The sequence below is a fragment of the Mauremys mutica genome, chromosome 2 (assembly GCF_020497125.1).
Source record: "Mauremys mutica isolate MM-2020 ecotype Southern chromosome 2, ASM2049712v1, whole genome shotgun sequence".
NCBI lineage: Eukaryota > Metazoa > Chordata > Testudines > Geoemydidae > Mauremys > Mauremys mutica.
In genome coordinates, this window is record NC_059073.1 from 6,958,663 (window position 1) to 6,972,684 (window position 14,022).

The 14,022-nt window shown below is 51.9% G+C and overlaps 1 protein-coding gene across 1 annotated transcript; it reads right to left on the minus strand.

The window, feature by feature from the left end:
• Positions 1 to 951: 951 nt before the first annotated feature.
• Positions 952 to 11,061, minus strand: LOC123365247. The gene is made up of 4 exons (XM_045007956.1): positions 11,013 to 11,061; positions 9,048 to 9,096; positions 7,815 to 7,916; positions 952 to 3,191 (listed from the first exon to the last, which is right to left on the minus strand). Exons 1-4 carry the CDS (start codon positions 11,059 to 11,061, stop codon positions 1,061 to 1,063), a joined length of 2,331 nt encoding a protein of 776 aa, XP_044863891.1. The 3' UTR covers positions 952 to 1,060.
• Positions 11,062 to 14,022: the final 2,961 nt, after the last annotated feature.

Consider the following 14,022-nt stretch of genomic DNA (forward strand, 5'->3'; position numbering starts at 1 on the left):
CAGCGTATCCATCAAGGGCTGAGTCAAAGGGCCCTCGTGGGAACTGTCGCTCATGTAGCGCTTTCTCCACACAAGTCCAAAGGCCCTCGGTGCTAACACAAAGTCTGAAGTTCTCACCAGGGGTGGTGAAGGAGTCCATGCTTCCACGATTTCTAAAGCACGCGTCCTTGGTAAAAGATGGCCTCTTCTGCCCTGGTGCTGGGACTTATGGGGTGATAGTGTTGCGCTCTGATTGGCAGAGGGCGCTGGGAGGAGTTCTTAGAAGGGTCACACGACCCTCATCTGGACAGGTCACCCCATCCCGGAACACCACCGATTGGTCAAATCTGCTCTCAGGGTGGTCCTATGCGGCAGAAACCCATCGCGATTGGTAGAGTGCAGTGGGAGGAGTTCTTAGAGGGGTCACACGAACCACATCTGGATGGATCACCCCACCCTGGAACACCCCTGATTGGTCAAATCCCCTCTCCGGGTCGGCCTATGAGGGCGAAACCTCTCCTGATTGGTAGAGGGCAGTGGGAGGAGTTCTTAGAGGGGTCACATGACATACTTTGCTTCCGGTCATGTGTCCTCCTTGACCCTGGAAGTAATACCCTGTGGGTGGGACTTCTGGTGATAGGTGGGCGGGGCTTAAGGGGTCATGGGGCGAGGTTTTAGGGGTCAAAGGGCCGGTTTGGGTTTGATTGACGGTACGGCCCTAATAGTACTACTGGACACACTTAGAGGCCCTTGCCTTCCAAAAGGGTGGCTTTGTAAATTTAGTATCAGCTCTTCTTGAAGGAAGGATTGATTCTTGAACCGCATGAAGGAAAGTAATAAATCCAGTGAGCTAGCCACACCCTCAGTCTCATCAAAGCTCCCAGGCCCCCCTTCATCTTGGAATCTTGGTTTAAATGTCATACCCCAAGGAGAGTCACTTATACATCAGTCTCTGTGTCCCCAGACAACAAGCCATTCTTCTCAGCCACTTTAGCCCATGCTTACCGGGCCCACTGGATGATAGGGAGAGGTTGGAATTTGTGGGCCCCTGCTGTTAGTGGGCATGCTGGCAGGGTGGGATTCAGTAGTATGGAAACCGGACACCCTTGGAGGCCCTTGCCTTCCAAAAGGGTGGCTTTGTAAATTTAGTGTCAGGTGTTCTGGAACGAGGGTCCTTGGACATTGGGGACTTCACTTTGTGTTGCAGCTTGCTGAAGGTTTGCTTCAGGCACATTAACATCTTTTGGAGAACTTTGCTCCTTGAAGGGGATGTTGTCCTAGCTCTGGAGGCCTTTGGTGACTTTCGGGGAGAACCGTCAGGACTCTCACTTGCTTTCTCCCCAGCTTGCGAAAGCCCTGTTGTACTCGTTGCAACGGACACCATCTTTGGTTGCTTGCGGGGAGCCCTTTTCCCCTTTCCATCCCGCCTCTTGCTCTTGTCTACTGGAAGGAGCCACAGCACTGGCATCTTATTGTGGTTGGATGATGCTGAAGAGTCTCCTGGAGTCCATTGCTGTGGAATTCCATGGGATCTTCCCGGCAAGTCAGCACCTGCCGAGCCAGCTGGTCTCTTCCGTCGATGCTTACGACACTTCTCGCAAACTCTGATTGGTGGCTGGTCCCTGGAGAGCTTTGAATTCACAGTTCCATTGAACCCATGTGAATGCATGATGTCTCGAACACCATGCAGCTCAGCAGATGTCTCCTTTGGAGTTTTCTCACCCTTCCTCTTTCCTGGATATGCCTTGCGGCACTGCTGGCAAACTGAGACCTGGCCCGCCAAGGGGCGGGAGCTGCTCAACATTTCCGTCAGCTGCTTGATCTGCAGGTCGTGTGCAGCCTGCCCAGCAATGAGAGAGTCAAGGGTGGATCTTGTTAGCTGCTCAGAGCCTGGTGCCTCTGGGGCAACCTGGTGCCATTGGGTCCTGGGAAGATCTGCCCTGCTCTCACCTGCTTGTGCCCCTGGCCGCAGGCAGGAGCCTTCTCCCAAGAGAACCTTCCTCTCCATGTGCAGCTCCAGCTTCTCTTCAGTCCCTTTGGTGCCGCTCACATTGCTAAGGTGCTTTCTCAACTCGCTCCTATAAATCTGGAGTGTCGCTGCGAGTGTCTTCTCTGCTATTGCGGTTCCTGGAGGTGGCGATGTCAGACCCACCCCTGCTGGCAGAGTGCAGCGCTGTGGGTTAGTCTGGTTTCCTGCCGCGCCATCATTCCTGCCCGTCTCCATGGTGATATCTTCCACTGGCGTTGGAAGACGTGTGGAAGAAGAGGAGCTTGTGCTTCGCCTCCCCGTCTGCAGGAAATCGGTCTCCATCTCACTGAACTCCACACAGGCTCCCCTGGCTGGGACGGTGTGAGGCAGCTTTGCCGGGGGCTCTGGGTCCAGGGTGAGCAGCCCCCTCTGCATGACCGGATGCTGATGCCTTATGTGGAGTTCGACGGGGTGGGCAGGCTGTTGTCCCATCGTTGGGAAGGCCACTGTCCTGTGCTTGCCTGGCTCCCTAGGGGGGTGGAGTGGCCCAGGCAGGGCAGTCTCTCTCCGGAGGGGAACATCTCTGTGCGACTCTCGCACCATCTTAGGAAAGGCCTTCGTTTGGATCTGCCAGCATTTCTGAGCCACGTGATCCTGCAGCTTGACCCCCGCCGTGGGCACAAGCCTGGCCAGGTTGGCATCAGGGGATGCCATGATCCTATGGGCCTTTTGGGGAAGGGGTCCCCAGGGGCAGACACATGGCTCCTGGATCTCCTGTGCACGCTGAGAGCTGGTGTTGGATCTGAGGGGCTCCGGGACCTTTGCTGGAAATCCACATTTGGGCGGATCTGGGTCTACTTCCAATAGATGATTGGTGTCTCGCTTACCCAGCAATGGCTTCCCCGGGATGGGGGTTTGTGAAGCCCCAAGTCGCCTCTGCAGATGCTTCTGCCGGATGTTGAAGTCTGAGCTATGGACTGAAGTCTGGTCCAGACCCGTGGTCTGCTCTCCCCGGTCTCGTCTGCCGTGGGCAGGAGGCCTGGAGAGAGGCTGGGCTTGGATGGGATGGGTGGATCCTTCCCAGCTCGCGAAGGGCATGTTCTCCCCTGTGTGGCAGAGGGGCTCCGACTGAATGATGGAGGCTTCTCTCAGGGAAAAGGAGCTTTGACTCCAGAGGGCAGAGTTGGTGGATTCCCTAGAGGAGTAGGAGAACTGGCTCGTGGCAGATGTCGACACACTCGGCCTGTGGGAGAGAGCAGACAGGGACAGATGGGACATGGCCCTGCTGAGCAAAGGCAGGGCTTGGGCACAGCCTTCCAACAGTAGTGCAATGGGGCAGTGCCTAGGCATGCATTGCACACCACACCCTGACACAAGGACCTCAACTGGGTAACGAAAGACTGAGAGGGGGAGCCGGCACTCATTTTATCTAGAACGATAACCCCTTCGTCACACGCACATGTGCAGCATCTAGCACAATGGGGCCTTGAGCCTGATTGGGGATCTAGTGCTATTTTAACAGAAAGATTAGCTAACAACAATTGCTTTGGGTGAGGAAGATGTGAGCATGTGTGTGTAACTCTCGGCAGAGGAGGTTGTGAAGGCCAAGGATACTGGGCTAGATGAACCTTTGGTCTGACCCAGTCTGGCTATTCTTATGTTCTTACATTCTAACCCACTGGAAAACTGTCCTCTTCTAATGGCTGACACTAGAGGGTAACAACCTACTATTTCTCCCAGTTAATGGAGTTTCTCTGGTGGTGGAGGACTGTGCTATGGCCCGAAAAGTCCTGGGTTTGAACCCAGCTGATGACTCATGATTGGGGTGTATCACGTGGTGTCCCACTCACTGCTTGTCTGGAGCCTACTCTGGGGATTAGCTCTCGAGGCCATAGGCGGCAGGTTCATATAATTTTTGGTGGGGCCCAAAATGGTGGTGTCCCCCCCCCCACTCTCACCCTGTAAGCTGATATAAAATGAAGCTGCAATGCGTCAGCACCACAAGATTACAAGGGTCAATTAAAAGTGGAAAGTCAGAAGCAGCACTTGCCTATTAATACCTAATATACGGTATTAAATTTTGTTGCACCTGTTGTGACAAAGTGGGAATGTTCTTAATGTTTTCTCTGAATACTGTGTGGGTGCCTCAGTTTCCCCTGCAAGGTGCCAACTGACGGTGTTGGGGACAAAGAGATCAGGTGGCCTCCTTGTCCGGAAGAGACACAAAGGCCAGATGAGGGAGTGTCAGTTTGGAGCTGGCTGGGGAAATCGGGAGAGGCCCAGAACTTGAGTCTGGGCTCCCCACCCCCCAAGATGGACCTGACTGAGGGGTCCTGTTTTCTGTACTTACAAGCTCTGTTTTAGACTGTATCCCTGTCATCTAATAAACCTTCTGTTTTACTGTCTGGCTGAGAGTCACATCTGACTGCGGAGTTGGGGTGCAGGGACCTCTGGTTGCCCCAGGACCTGCCTGGGCAGACTCGCTGCGGAAAGTGCACAGTGTGGAAGGGCTGAATGCTCCGAGGTCAGACCCAGGAAGGTGTAAGCTTCTTGCCCTGGAGACAGTATGCTCAGAGAGGAGGCTCCCCCAGAGTCCTGACTGGCTTTGTATGGAGTTGTTCCAAAGCATCCCAGCATCCCCTTCCACACCGTGCACTTCCCGGAAATCTGCACAGGCACTGACACTCCCTCCTCTGGCCTTTGTCTCTTTTCCAAGCATTAGGAGGCCACCTGATCTCTTTGTTCTCCAACACCTTCAGTTGGCACCTTGCAGGAGAGTGGCCCAGGCCATCAGTTGCCTGGAGACAGGGTGTCAGCCATTCTCTGTGCAGACAGCATCACACTGGCCCTCTAGGGCTTTACAACAATCACACCCCCTTATCCCACCATCTAGAGCCTTAAGAAATGCATTGGGGAAACTGAGGCACACAGACAGTATTCAGAGAAAACACCTGTATACGACCAGTTACATACTTTGAAGGGTGTAAAATAATCAAATATTGTGCTAAATACAATGATACTCCAAACACCTTCAGTTGGCACCTTGCAGGAGAGTGGCCCAGGCCATCAGTTGCCTGGAGACTGGGTGTCAGCCATTCTCTGTGCAGACAGCATCACACTGGCCCTCTAGGGCTTTACAACAATCACACCCCCTTATCCCACCATCTAGAGCCTTAAGAAATGCATTGGGGAAACTGAGGCACACAGACAGTATTCAGAGAAAACACCTGTATACGACCAGTTACATACTTTGAAGGGTGTAAAATAATCAAATATTGTGCTAAATACAATGATACTCCAAACACCTTCAGTTGGCACCTTGCAGGAGAGTGGCCCAGGCCATCAGTTGCCTGGAGACAGGGTGTCAGCCATTCTCTGTGCAGACAGCATCACACTGGCCCTCTAGGGCTTTACAACAATCACACCCCCTTATCCCACCATCTAGAGCCTTAAGAAATGCATTGGGGAAACTGAGGCACACAGACAGTATTCAGAGAAAACACCTGTATACGACCAGTTACATACTTTGAAGGGTGTAAAATAATCAAATATTGTGCTAAATACAATGATACTCCAAACTGACCACCAAATTTAAGTTGCATGTTTTTCCCCTCAGGTGAGGGTTCTGGGGTGGGGCTGGGGATAAGGGGTTCACAGTGCAGGAGCGTGCTCGGTGCTGGGGGTGCAGGCTTTGGAGTGAGGCAGGGCTGAGGATGAGGAACTTGGGGTGCAGACAGGCTGCCCCAGGGCTAGGGCCAGAGAGGACTCCCCATCACCACCACTGGCAGCAGCAAGCTCCAGGGGAGGGTCCCCTCCTGCCCCCCATGGCACACACACTCTGCACATGCTCCTAGAGCCCCTCTCAGGTCCAGAAAGCTCACTCCCCTCCCCTATGATGGGTACTGGGGGGGCACAGGTGGCCTTCCATGTTGCCCCTCACCATAACTTCACTGTGGATGGGGGATGGGGCTGCCCCTTGCCCAGCATGGGGCAGAAGTGGGGTAGGCAGGGTGGTGGCTGGCTATGGGGTGGGGGAGCAGGGTGTCATAAAATTCACCCAAGCCCCAGCTGCTCAGGTCTAGGAAGCCTCCCTCTCCCATCCCTCCTGTGGCGGGTGGGTTGGTGGGTGCTGGGGGAGGGGGCATTGCCTTCACATGTGGCTTCCTGCCTCCCCTGTGCAGCCTGCTGTGCCTCACTGGGGGACTGGGGCTGGGGCAGGGGGGGGAATCATAGGGTCAAACATAATAAAAAATCATAGGGTCAAACACTCACGGAAGTCCCAAGTGCTGCTAAGGTGAATGATGTCTGTCTCCTGGCCCGTTTGTGTCTCCTCCAGGTAAGGGCGGGAGGGGAGGGGAGGGGAGGCCCCCTCCACTCCCCTCCCACTCCTGAGTGCTTCAGCAATCGTTAGCACATTCCTCTTATGTTAATGCTTAGCACATTCCTCTTATGTTAATGCTGCAGCCCTTAGGCTACCGGCAGCAGCAGCAAAGGAGAGAGAGAGAGACATGCTGTGTGCTCTCTTTACATTCAAGCAGGGAAACTCCGGGGAGGGGGGAAAATCTAATATTTCCAAATATTGGTGGAGCAGAGCCCCTGATTATGAATATTCCTGGGGCTTTAGCTCCAAGAGCCCATATAAGTTGGCGCCCATGCTCGAGGCCAATGCCCCTTCCAATTGTTGCATGTGGTCACATCATCTCTCTGTCATTCCGGGAACTGCAGTGTCCCCTTCTTGGCTAGGCCACTCAGCGTTTCCCCCTCTTCCAGGGTACAGTCCTTCAATTGCCTGTCACTCCCACAGTGACCCAGACAGTCCTGTTCAATGCCCTGCTGGTCTGGGCCGTGCCCTCGGTGGCTGGTAGGGAAACCTGGGCCCACACTTCACACCGGGCTCCAGGCCAGGGACCCTCAACCCAGCAGTTCTGGGCTTTCCTCTCCCAGCCTGGACTGCTTCCTACTACTCCTGGTTCCCCTCCTTGCTCTGGGTGCACCAGCTCCAAACACTCCCCGCTCCTCCCAGGGAGGGGCTGCCCTTTCCCAGCCGCAGCCCCTGTCTCTTGCCAGCTTCCTGGCTTTATAGGCCCTGCCCAGCTGAGCCTGCTTGGAATCAATTCCCTGCTCCCTGGCTCTTCCTCCAGGTGCACCCTGTGGAGTTCATGGGCCTGCCTGGCCACCTGAGCCCCTTCCAGTCCTAGGTGGGGTGGACACCCCCTCACAGCGTGTCATTGGATTGCTGTTTCTTTCAGACACAGCACGGGCAGGTTCGAGACAGTCGCCTGCTGGCAGATATTGCCGTACAGAAGGATTTGATCCTACTCACAACCCCAATTTATAATCTCTGCATTTAATTTCTGATAATCCCTCACCTCACTTTCACTGGTATCTCACCTGTTATTTTAGGATGCTGGCGTGTCTGGTTTTCCCTGCTGCCTCCTCTCTACATTCATTATCCCCTCCCACCCAGCCCCCAGTCTGGTGCTGCCCGCTCAGTTGCCTTACGGCAGGGGTCCCCAACCCCCGGTCCGCGGCCCGGTACCGGTCCGCGGCCTCTTAGAAACCGGGCTGCGAACCGACCCAGTGGAGCTTCCGCAGGCGTGCCTGCGGGTGGTCCAGCTGAGCCGCGGGACGAGCGCTCCCTCCGCAGTCGTGCCTGCGGGAGGCCCGCTGCTCCCGGGGCGCAGCTGGAGCTTCCGCAGGCACGCCTGCGGAAGCTCCACTGGAGCCGGTGGACCTCCCGTAGGCGTGCCTGCGGAAACTCCAGCTGAGCCCCGGGAGCAGTGGACCTCCCGCAGGCACGACTGCGGAGGGTCCGGCAAACGAAACCGGTCCCTGGACCTAAAAAGGTTGGGGACCCCTGCCTTACGGTATCAGAACTGCATCCAGGTGTCTGCCCACGTCCTGTACCCTCCTCTCAACGAGCCTGAGGCTGTGAACCAAGGGGAGCTTCTCTAGGGGCACAGGGCAGCTGTGGAACAGAGAGAGCAGATAGCTGAGTGCAGGCCCTGCCCTCAGGCCCTCTTTTACCCAGAGGGGCGGCACCGAAAGGCTCCCTGTCCCATTCTCCACTGAGGCAGCCTCCTCCCCTGCAATACCCGGGCCTTGGATGTTCTGGGTTGGGGTTAGCTGGATTGTTAGGTGATCCCTGTCTAGTGCTGAGGAGGTGAGTGTCTATCCTGCTGGCTGCATGTGTGTCATGTCCCTCCCACAGAAGCTAATCAACATATAGGATAACAGCCCACTCTAGCTACCCAATATGCAGCTACCCCTTTAGCTCTAAGGGGTGCTTTATGCTGCAGAGCTGAAGGTCCAGGGTTCAAATCCTACTTGGAACCTATGCTGGGGGACTGGAGGAGGGGCCATTACCGAAGTGCTGCTGGATCCCCTACTCACCGTACCAGAAAGGCCAGCCTTCCTCCTGACCTCTCCACCTCACCTCCCCGGGGTGCACGGGGCTGCTCCCAGAAAACATTTTCTCCCCCTCTTGGGAGGAGAGGATGGTCCAGTCCAGTTGACACAATCTACCCCTCCCTCCCACTGCCCCAGGTTAAATGAGCCGTATGACACTTGAAGAAGGGAATGACCCACTGTACGAGGCGTGGGGGTGGGTTAGAGATGGCAACTTCTGCAGGGTGGGAATGAATTGCAGGAGTCTAAAGGAGAAGAGTTGCCTGCGTGGTACATAGATCGGGGCAGGGGAGGGATTACTCAGGCTACTGCCCCTGGGTGGGGATGAATTGCATGGTGCTAAAGGAGGGGACTGACCCACTGCAGATTCATGGAGGGGGGCATTGCTTACCACGTCTCTGGGGATGCACCAGCCTCCTCCACCTCTTCTGCACAGCGTCCAAAAGCTGCCAGAAGTGAGACATAAAGGAGATATTGAGCTGCTTGGGCACCCTCTGCTTCCTAGCAGCCTATTGCCCCAGATTTCAGAGGCAGCCTGTGAACGGAGCCCCAGCCAGTGCCTCTGCACGACTCTGGGCACGACTGTGCCTTCGCAGGAAGAGGGGAGGCAGGTGGGGGAATAGACCCTATTTCTCTGCTTTGCATGGGGCCTGAGTCTGCCACTGCAGCTGTGGGGTGAGGGGCTGCTTACCTTTCGCTTTCTTTTTTGTCTTTCTGGGCCTCCTCTTCCTCGGAGAAGCCTGCCACACACACAGAAAGCAGCAAGGTTAGAAGAGAACTCCTCAATAAACCTGGGAGAACAATGAGCCAGAGGTGATTGCCATGTGGGGCCAGAGGGAATTTTTTCCTTCTGGGAGAATATTGCGCTCTGAGGCATCATGGGTAGGCATTGTGCTTTCCTATGATGCAGCCAATATAGGGCACAAAGCACAAACCATAACAGGGGTCACTGGAACACTCCAGGGGTTGGAGAAACAGGGATTGTTGGTACCAGGAGCCTGCAGATTTTATAAGCATTGAAGGAGAGAGCCTGCAAAGTTCTCTCTCCCGCAGAGATGATCAAACTCAGCAGGTTTTAGGATTGCAGAGTGTGCAACTAACCCCAGATACCATGCATGGAATTCAGACCATGGGGGAGAAATCTGACATCTGCACAACAGTGTTTCCTAGATACATATTTAGGGAATGCATGATATCGGGGTTTTCTCTGCAGCTATTTGGGATGGCCATGCTACTCCTGAGTGATGAAGCCATGAATGGCTTATGCAAGTCCTCCCAAACAAGTGCTGATATAACCCCTAGATCATCCTTAAACGGCAGTTGTTTTACACCAAAAAACAACAACAACAGTTTGGCATGAGCTCAGTCCACTTGCCTGGGAGCTGCAAAGTTTCTTGAAGGTAAACTTCACTGCTTGCAGCTTAACTAGCCAGGTATTCCTTTCACAGGCTAGAGCTTTCTCTCCTGGGCTCGGCCCCTTCCCTCCTCCCCCACAGTTTAGTTCCTTTAGTTCTCCAGATGTTTTCAGCAGGCTTCCTTATGGGGCAGGGAGGTGGTGGAGAAGAACCTAGATTAACTCACTTCCAAGCCTTCAATAGGATTTGGCTATGACAGGAATCCTTTGTCTCCCAGTTTGACCACCACCCCCGCCCCTCCACCCTAGTGGAAAAATACCACCAGTCCAAAATGATGTCCATCTGAGGGAACTGGGATTGTTTAGTCTGCAGAAGAGAAGAATGAGGGGGGATTTGATAGCTGCTTTCAAGTCCCTGAAAGGGGGTTCCCAAGAGGATGGATCTAGACTGTTCTGAGTGGTAGCAGAGGACAGAAGAAGGAGCAATGGTCTCAAGTTGCAGTGGGGAAGGTTTAGGTTGGATATTAGGAGCAACTTTTTCACTAGGAGGGTGGTGAAGCACTGGAATGGGTTCCCTAGGGAGGTGGTGGAATCTCCTTCCTTAGAGGTTTTTAAGGGCAGGCTTGACAAAGCCCTGGCTGGGATGATTTAGTTGGGAATTAGTCCTGCTTTGAGCAGGGGCTTGGACTAGATACCTCCTGAGATCCTTTCCAACCCTGAGATTCTATGGATTCTATAATTCTATGAGGTGACATGATCACATGACCCTGCAGTGTCAAAGCAGCATCCCAGGAAACTTCTCAGGAAGGAGGAAGATTAGCATCTTCCATGTCCTATTGTCCTTCCTAAGGGCCCATCCAGGCTGATTGCCTACTGTTTGTGGACAAGGGCGATCCAGTGGATAGAGTGTGCCTGAACTTTCAGAAAGCCTTTAACAAGATCCCTCATCAAAGGTTCTTAAGCAAAGTAAGTTGTCATGGGATAAGAGGGAAGGTCTTCACATGGACCACTAACTGGTTTAAAGATAGGAAACCAAAGGTAGGAATAAATGGTGAGTTTATGAAGAGAGATAAATAGCAAGGTCCCCCAAGGATCTGTACTGGGACCAGAGTTCTTCAACATCTTCATAAATGATCTAGAAAAGGGGGGAAACAGTGAAGTGGCCAGATTTGCAGATGATACAAAGCTAAAGATCGTTAAATCCAAAGCTGAATAGGCCCTCCTTGTTCCCAGATGTATAACTCTGTGTTGGGCTGTGTGAAAATGCATTTTGTTTGAATGGGCCCCATTTGCCAAACAAACTCTCCAGAACTCTCTGCATGACTGCCCTGTCCTCATCGTTATTTGCCATTCTGCCAATCTTCATGTCATCAGCTCATTTTTATCAGCATCAATTTTGTATTTACTTCCAAGTCATTGAAAAATATTGAATAGCATCAGACCTAGTACTGATCCCTGCAGAGCCCCATTAGAAACACCCACATTCGATGAGCCCTTTGACAATTACTTTTTGAGATCTATCAGTTAGCCATTAGCCTGTTCTCAATCCCTTTAACCTGTGCTCCATTGATATTGTATAGTGCTAATTTTTAATCCAAATGTCCTGCGGTTCCTGGATGCCTAAACAGGGGAATCTCAAGTTGGAGGAGAGAGGTTATTTTACCTCTGTATTTGGCACTGGTGCAACCACTGCTGCAATTCTGTGTCCAGTTCTGGTGTCTAACATTCAGGAAGGATGTTGATAAATTGCAGAGGGTTCGGAGAAGAGCCATAAGAATGATTAAAGGATTAGAAAAACTGCCTTATACTGATAGACTTTAGGAGCTCAGTCAATGTCGCTTAAAGAGGTTAAGGGTGGTTTGAGGAAAAGTCTATAAACACCTACATGGGGAAGAAATCATTACAAATGGGCTCTTCAATCTAGCACAGAAAGGTCTCACATGGTCCAATGGCTGGAAGTTGAAACTAGACACATTCAGACTAGACAGAAAGCGTCCATTTTTAACAGTGAGAGGAATTAACCAGTGGAACAATTTACCAAGTTCATGGTGGACTGATTCTCCATCACTGGCAATTTTTTAAATCAAGATTGGACATTTTAATTCAAGGTATGCACTAGGCATGATTGTGGGGAAGTTCTTTGGCCTGTGCTAGACAGGAGGGTCAGACTAGAAGATCACAATGGGCCCATCTTGCCTTGGAATGTGTGAAGCACAGCACCTTCCAAAAGTCTAAGTTTGTCACATCTATGTTTGACATGGCCCATTTTTCATAAAACATTGTTAACCTGCTTTGAATATATTCCCGTCCTTTAATTCTTTATTGATTGAATCCCATATCAGTTTGTCCATTATTTCAGGCTAAGTGGCCTATAAGAAGCTGGGTCAACCTCCTGAAACTTTTTGAATATTGACAAAACATTAGCACACTTCTAGCCTTCTGGAATTCCCTCAGGAATCCTACATTGGTTAAAAAATTAATGTCCGTGGGCCAATAACCTCCTGAGCCAGCTCTATGAGGACTCTTGGGTGGAGATGATCCGAGCCTGCTGATTGAAAACTACTTCTGTTTGGTTCCTGCATTCAGCTGGCATCAATCCAGCCTTTCCATCTCTCAAGGAGTCTCACTTACCTCAGATCTGGCAAGCCTGATCACAGCATAATACACAAGAAAGAGCAGCAGGATCCTTAGGCAGGAGGCAGAGTTGAGAAAGAGCAGGAGTGATCTCATTTCGCCGGGCTCAGGCACTAAGAATCACAGATACGCTCAAAGCAGCACCAAGTACCCAGGCTACACCTGAGGGCAGGTTGCTGCTCTGGCATCAGGCATGCGCTGATGTTGTCTCTAGGTCACAATGAGGCTGCTCTCCTGTAATCTCCCTCTAGCCTGTGAGGTGTCAATGCTGTACATAGATCAGGAGATAGGATGGAGCAATCGCCCAAGGGGGCTGAGCTGCTGAGCTCAGAATAAGGCAGGAGAGAGGGCACCAGGTTTCCCAGGAAAACCCTGGGTCTTTTCCGAGCTCTATGACTCTCAAGCCCCTAGGCAAGGGACATTTTTTCCCTACTTGTGGGAACTCCTAAAACCCCTGTGACTGAGGCAGAATCTCCCAGCCTGAAGTGAGAAGCAGCCCTGAAGTGATTATCCAGTGCTACGAGGGCACAAAAACGTTCACAGTATCGCCAGCCCAAGCATTCCAAACCCTTGAGCTGGGTCCCACCAAAATCATGAGACTGGCTTCCAAATAATGAGATCTTCAAAAAACATTCATCTGGGGAACCCCCTCATTTGCCTTCCGGTGTCTGAGCCGCTAGGGTGCACTCAATTCACGTTCTCCAGCTTCTCTTTGCAACCACGAGCGATTAAAATTGGATAACAAATAAAATAAAATAAAGAGCAGAGATTCTCAAATAAATCACTTGACTCCAGCAGTGGGCGCTTTAAGAAAAGCACCCTATATCATAAGATAATAAAGAGCCCTACCTCTTATTAACATCTTCAATCAGTAGCTCTTAAAGCACTTTACAAAAGAGATCTGTAGCATTAGCCCCTTTTCGAGATGGGAAACTGAGGCACAGAGCAGCGCAGACTGGATACTGGGCTAGATGGACCCTGGGTCTGACCCAGTGTGGCCGTTCTTATGTTACAGCTGTTCAGTCTCCTTGATACCTGTGATGTCATAATCTTGCTCAGTTCTCCAGTCTTCCATGGAGTCTGGACGGAAAGACAAGGTAGATGTCACCTAGTGAGCTGGGCCTGTGAGAGTAACCTGTGTTCAGGCAGAGAGGGGCTCCTGGGAGAGCAGAGTCAGGGCTCCGTTAAAGAGCCAGAGACAAGGGCCTGGCCTGAGTGTAACCCACCAAACTTTGATTACACCCGTACCCGTAATAATTCCATTGTATTGCAGGGACAGTGAGCAGGTTCAGTCTGTTCTGACAGCGGAATTCCCACCTGTGGAGAACACCACAAATATGCAAATGACATTTAATGTGGATAAATGTAAAGTAATGCACATTAGAAAAAATAACCCCAACTACACATACAATATGATGGGGGCTAATTTAGCTACAACGAATCAGTTGGGGATGCCAGTACCCAGAGTTGCTCCAATTTGGAGGAAAGACACCACAGTGTAGTAAAGCTGTTCAGACTAAACAAAAAAATTCTTGTGTTGATAAGACGACAATCTGTGGGTTAACTAAGACGCCTCATAAATCGAAACATGCTCTTATCATTACAGCAATACAGCACATAGGGGTCAAAGAAAAATAACAGTATCTAACATACAGATTTCTTCAGTACAGAAAGGTAC

Excerpts from the sequence above, each read along its gene's own strand:
- LOC123365247 (XM_045007956.1), bottom strand. The coding sequence starts at position 11,061 with ATGGCAAATAACGATGAGGACAGGGCAGTCATGCAGAGAGTTCTGGAG. Across the intron at positions 9,097-11,012 it reads CATGCAGAGAGTTCTGGAGA|GCTTCTCCGAGGAAGAGGAG; the intron begins GTTTGTTTGGCA and ends TGTGTGTGGCAG. Across the intron at positions 7,917-9,047 it reads GACAAAAAAGAAAGCGAAAG|CTGCCCTGTGCCCCTAGAGA; the intron begins GTAAGCAGCCCC and ends TCTGTTCCACAG.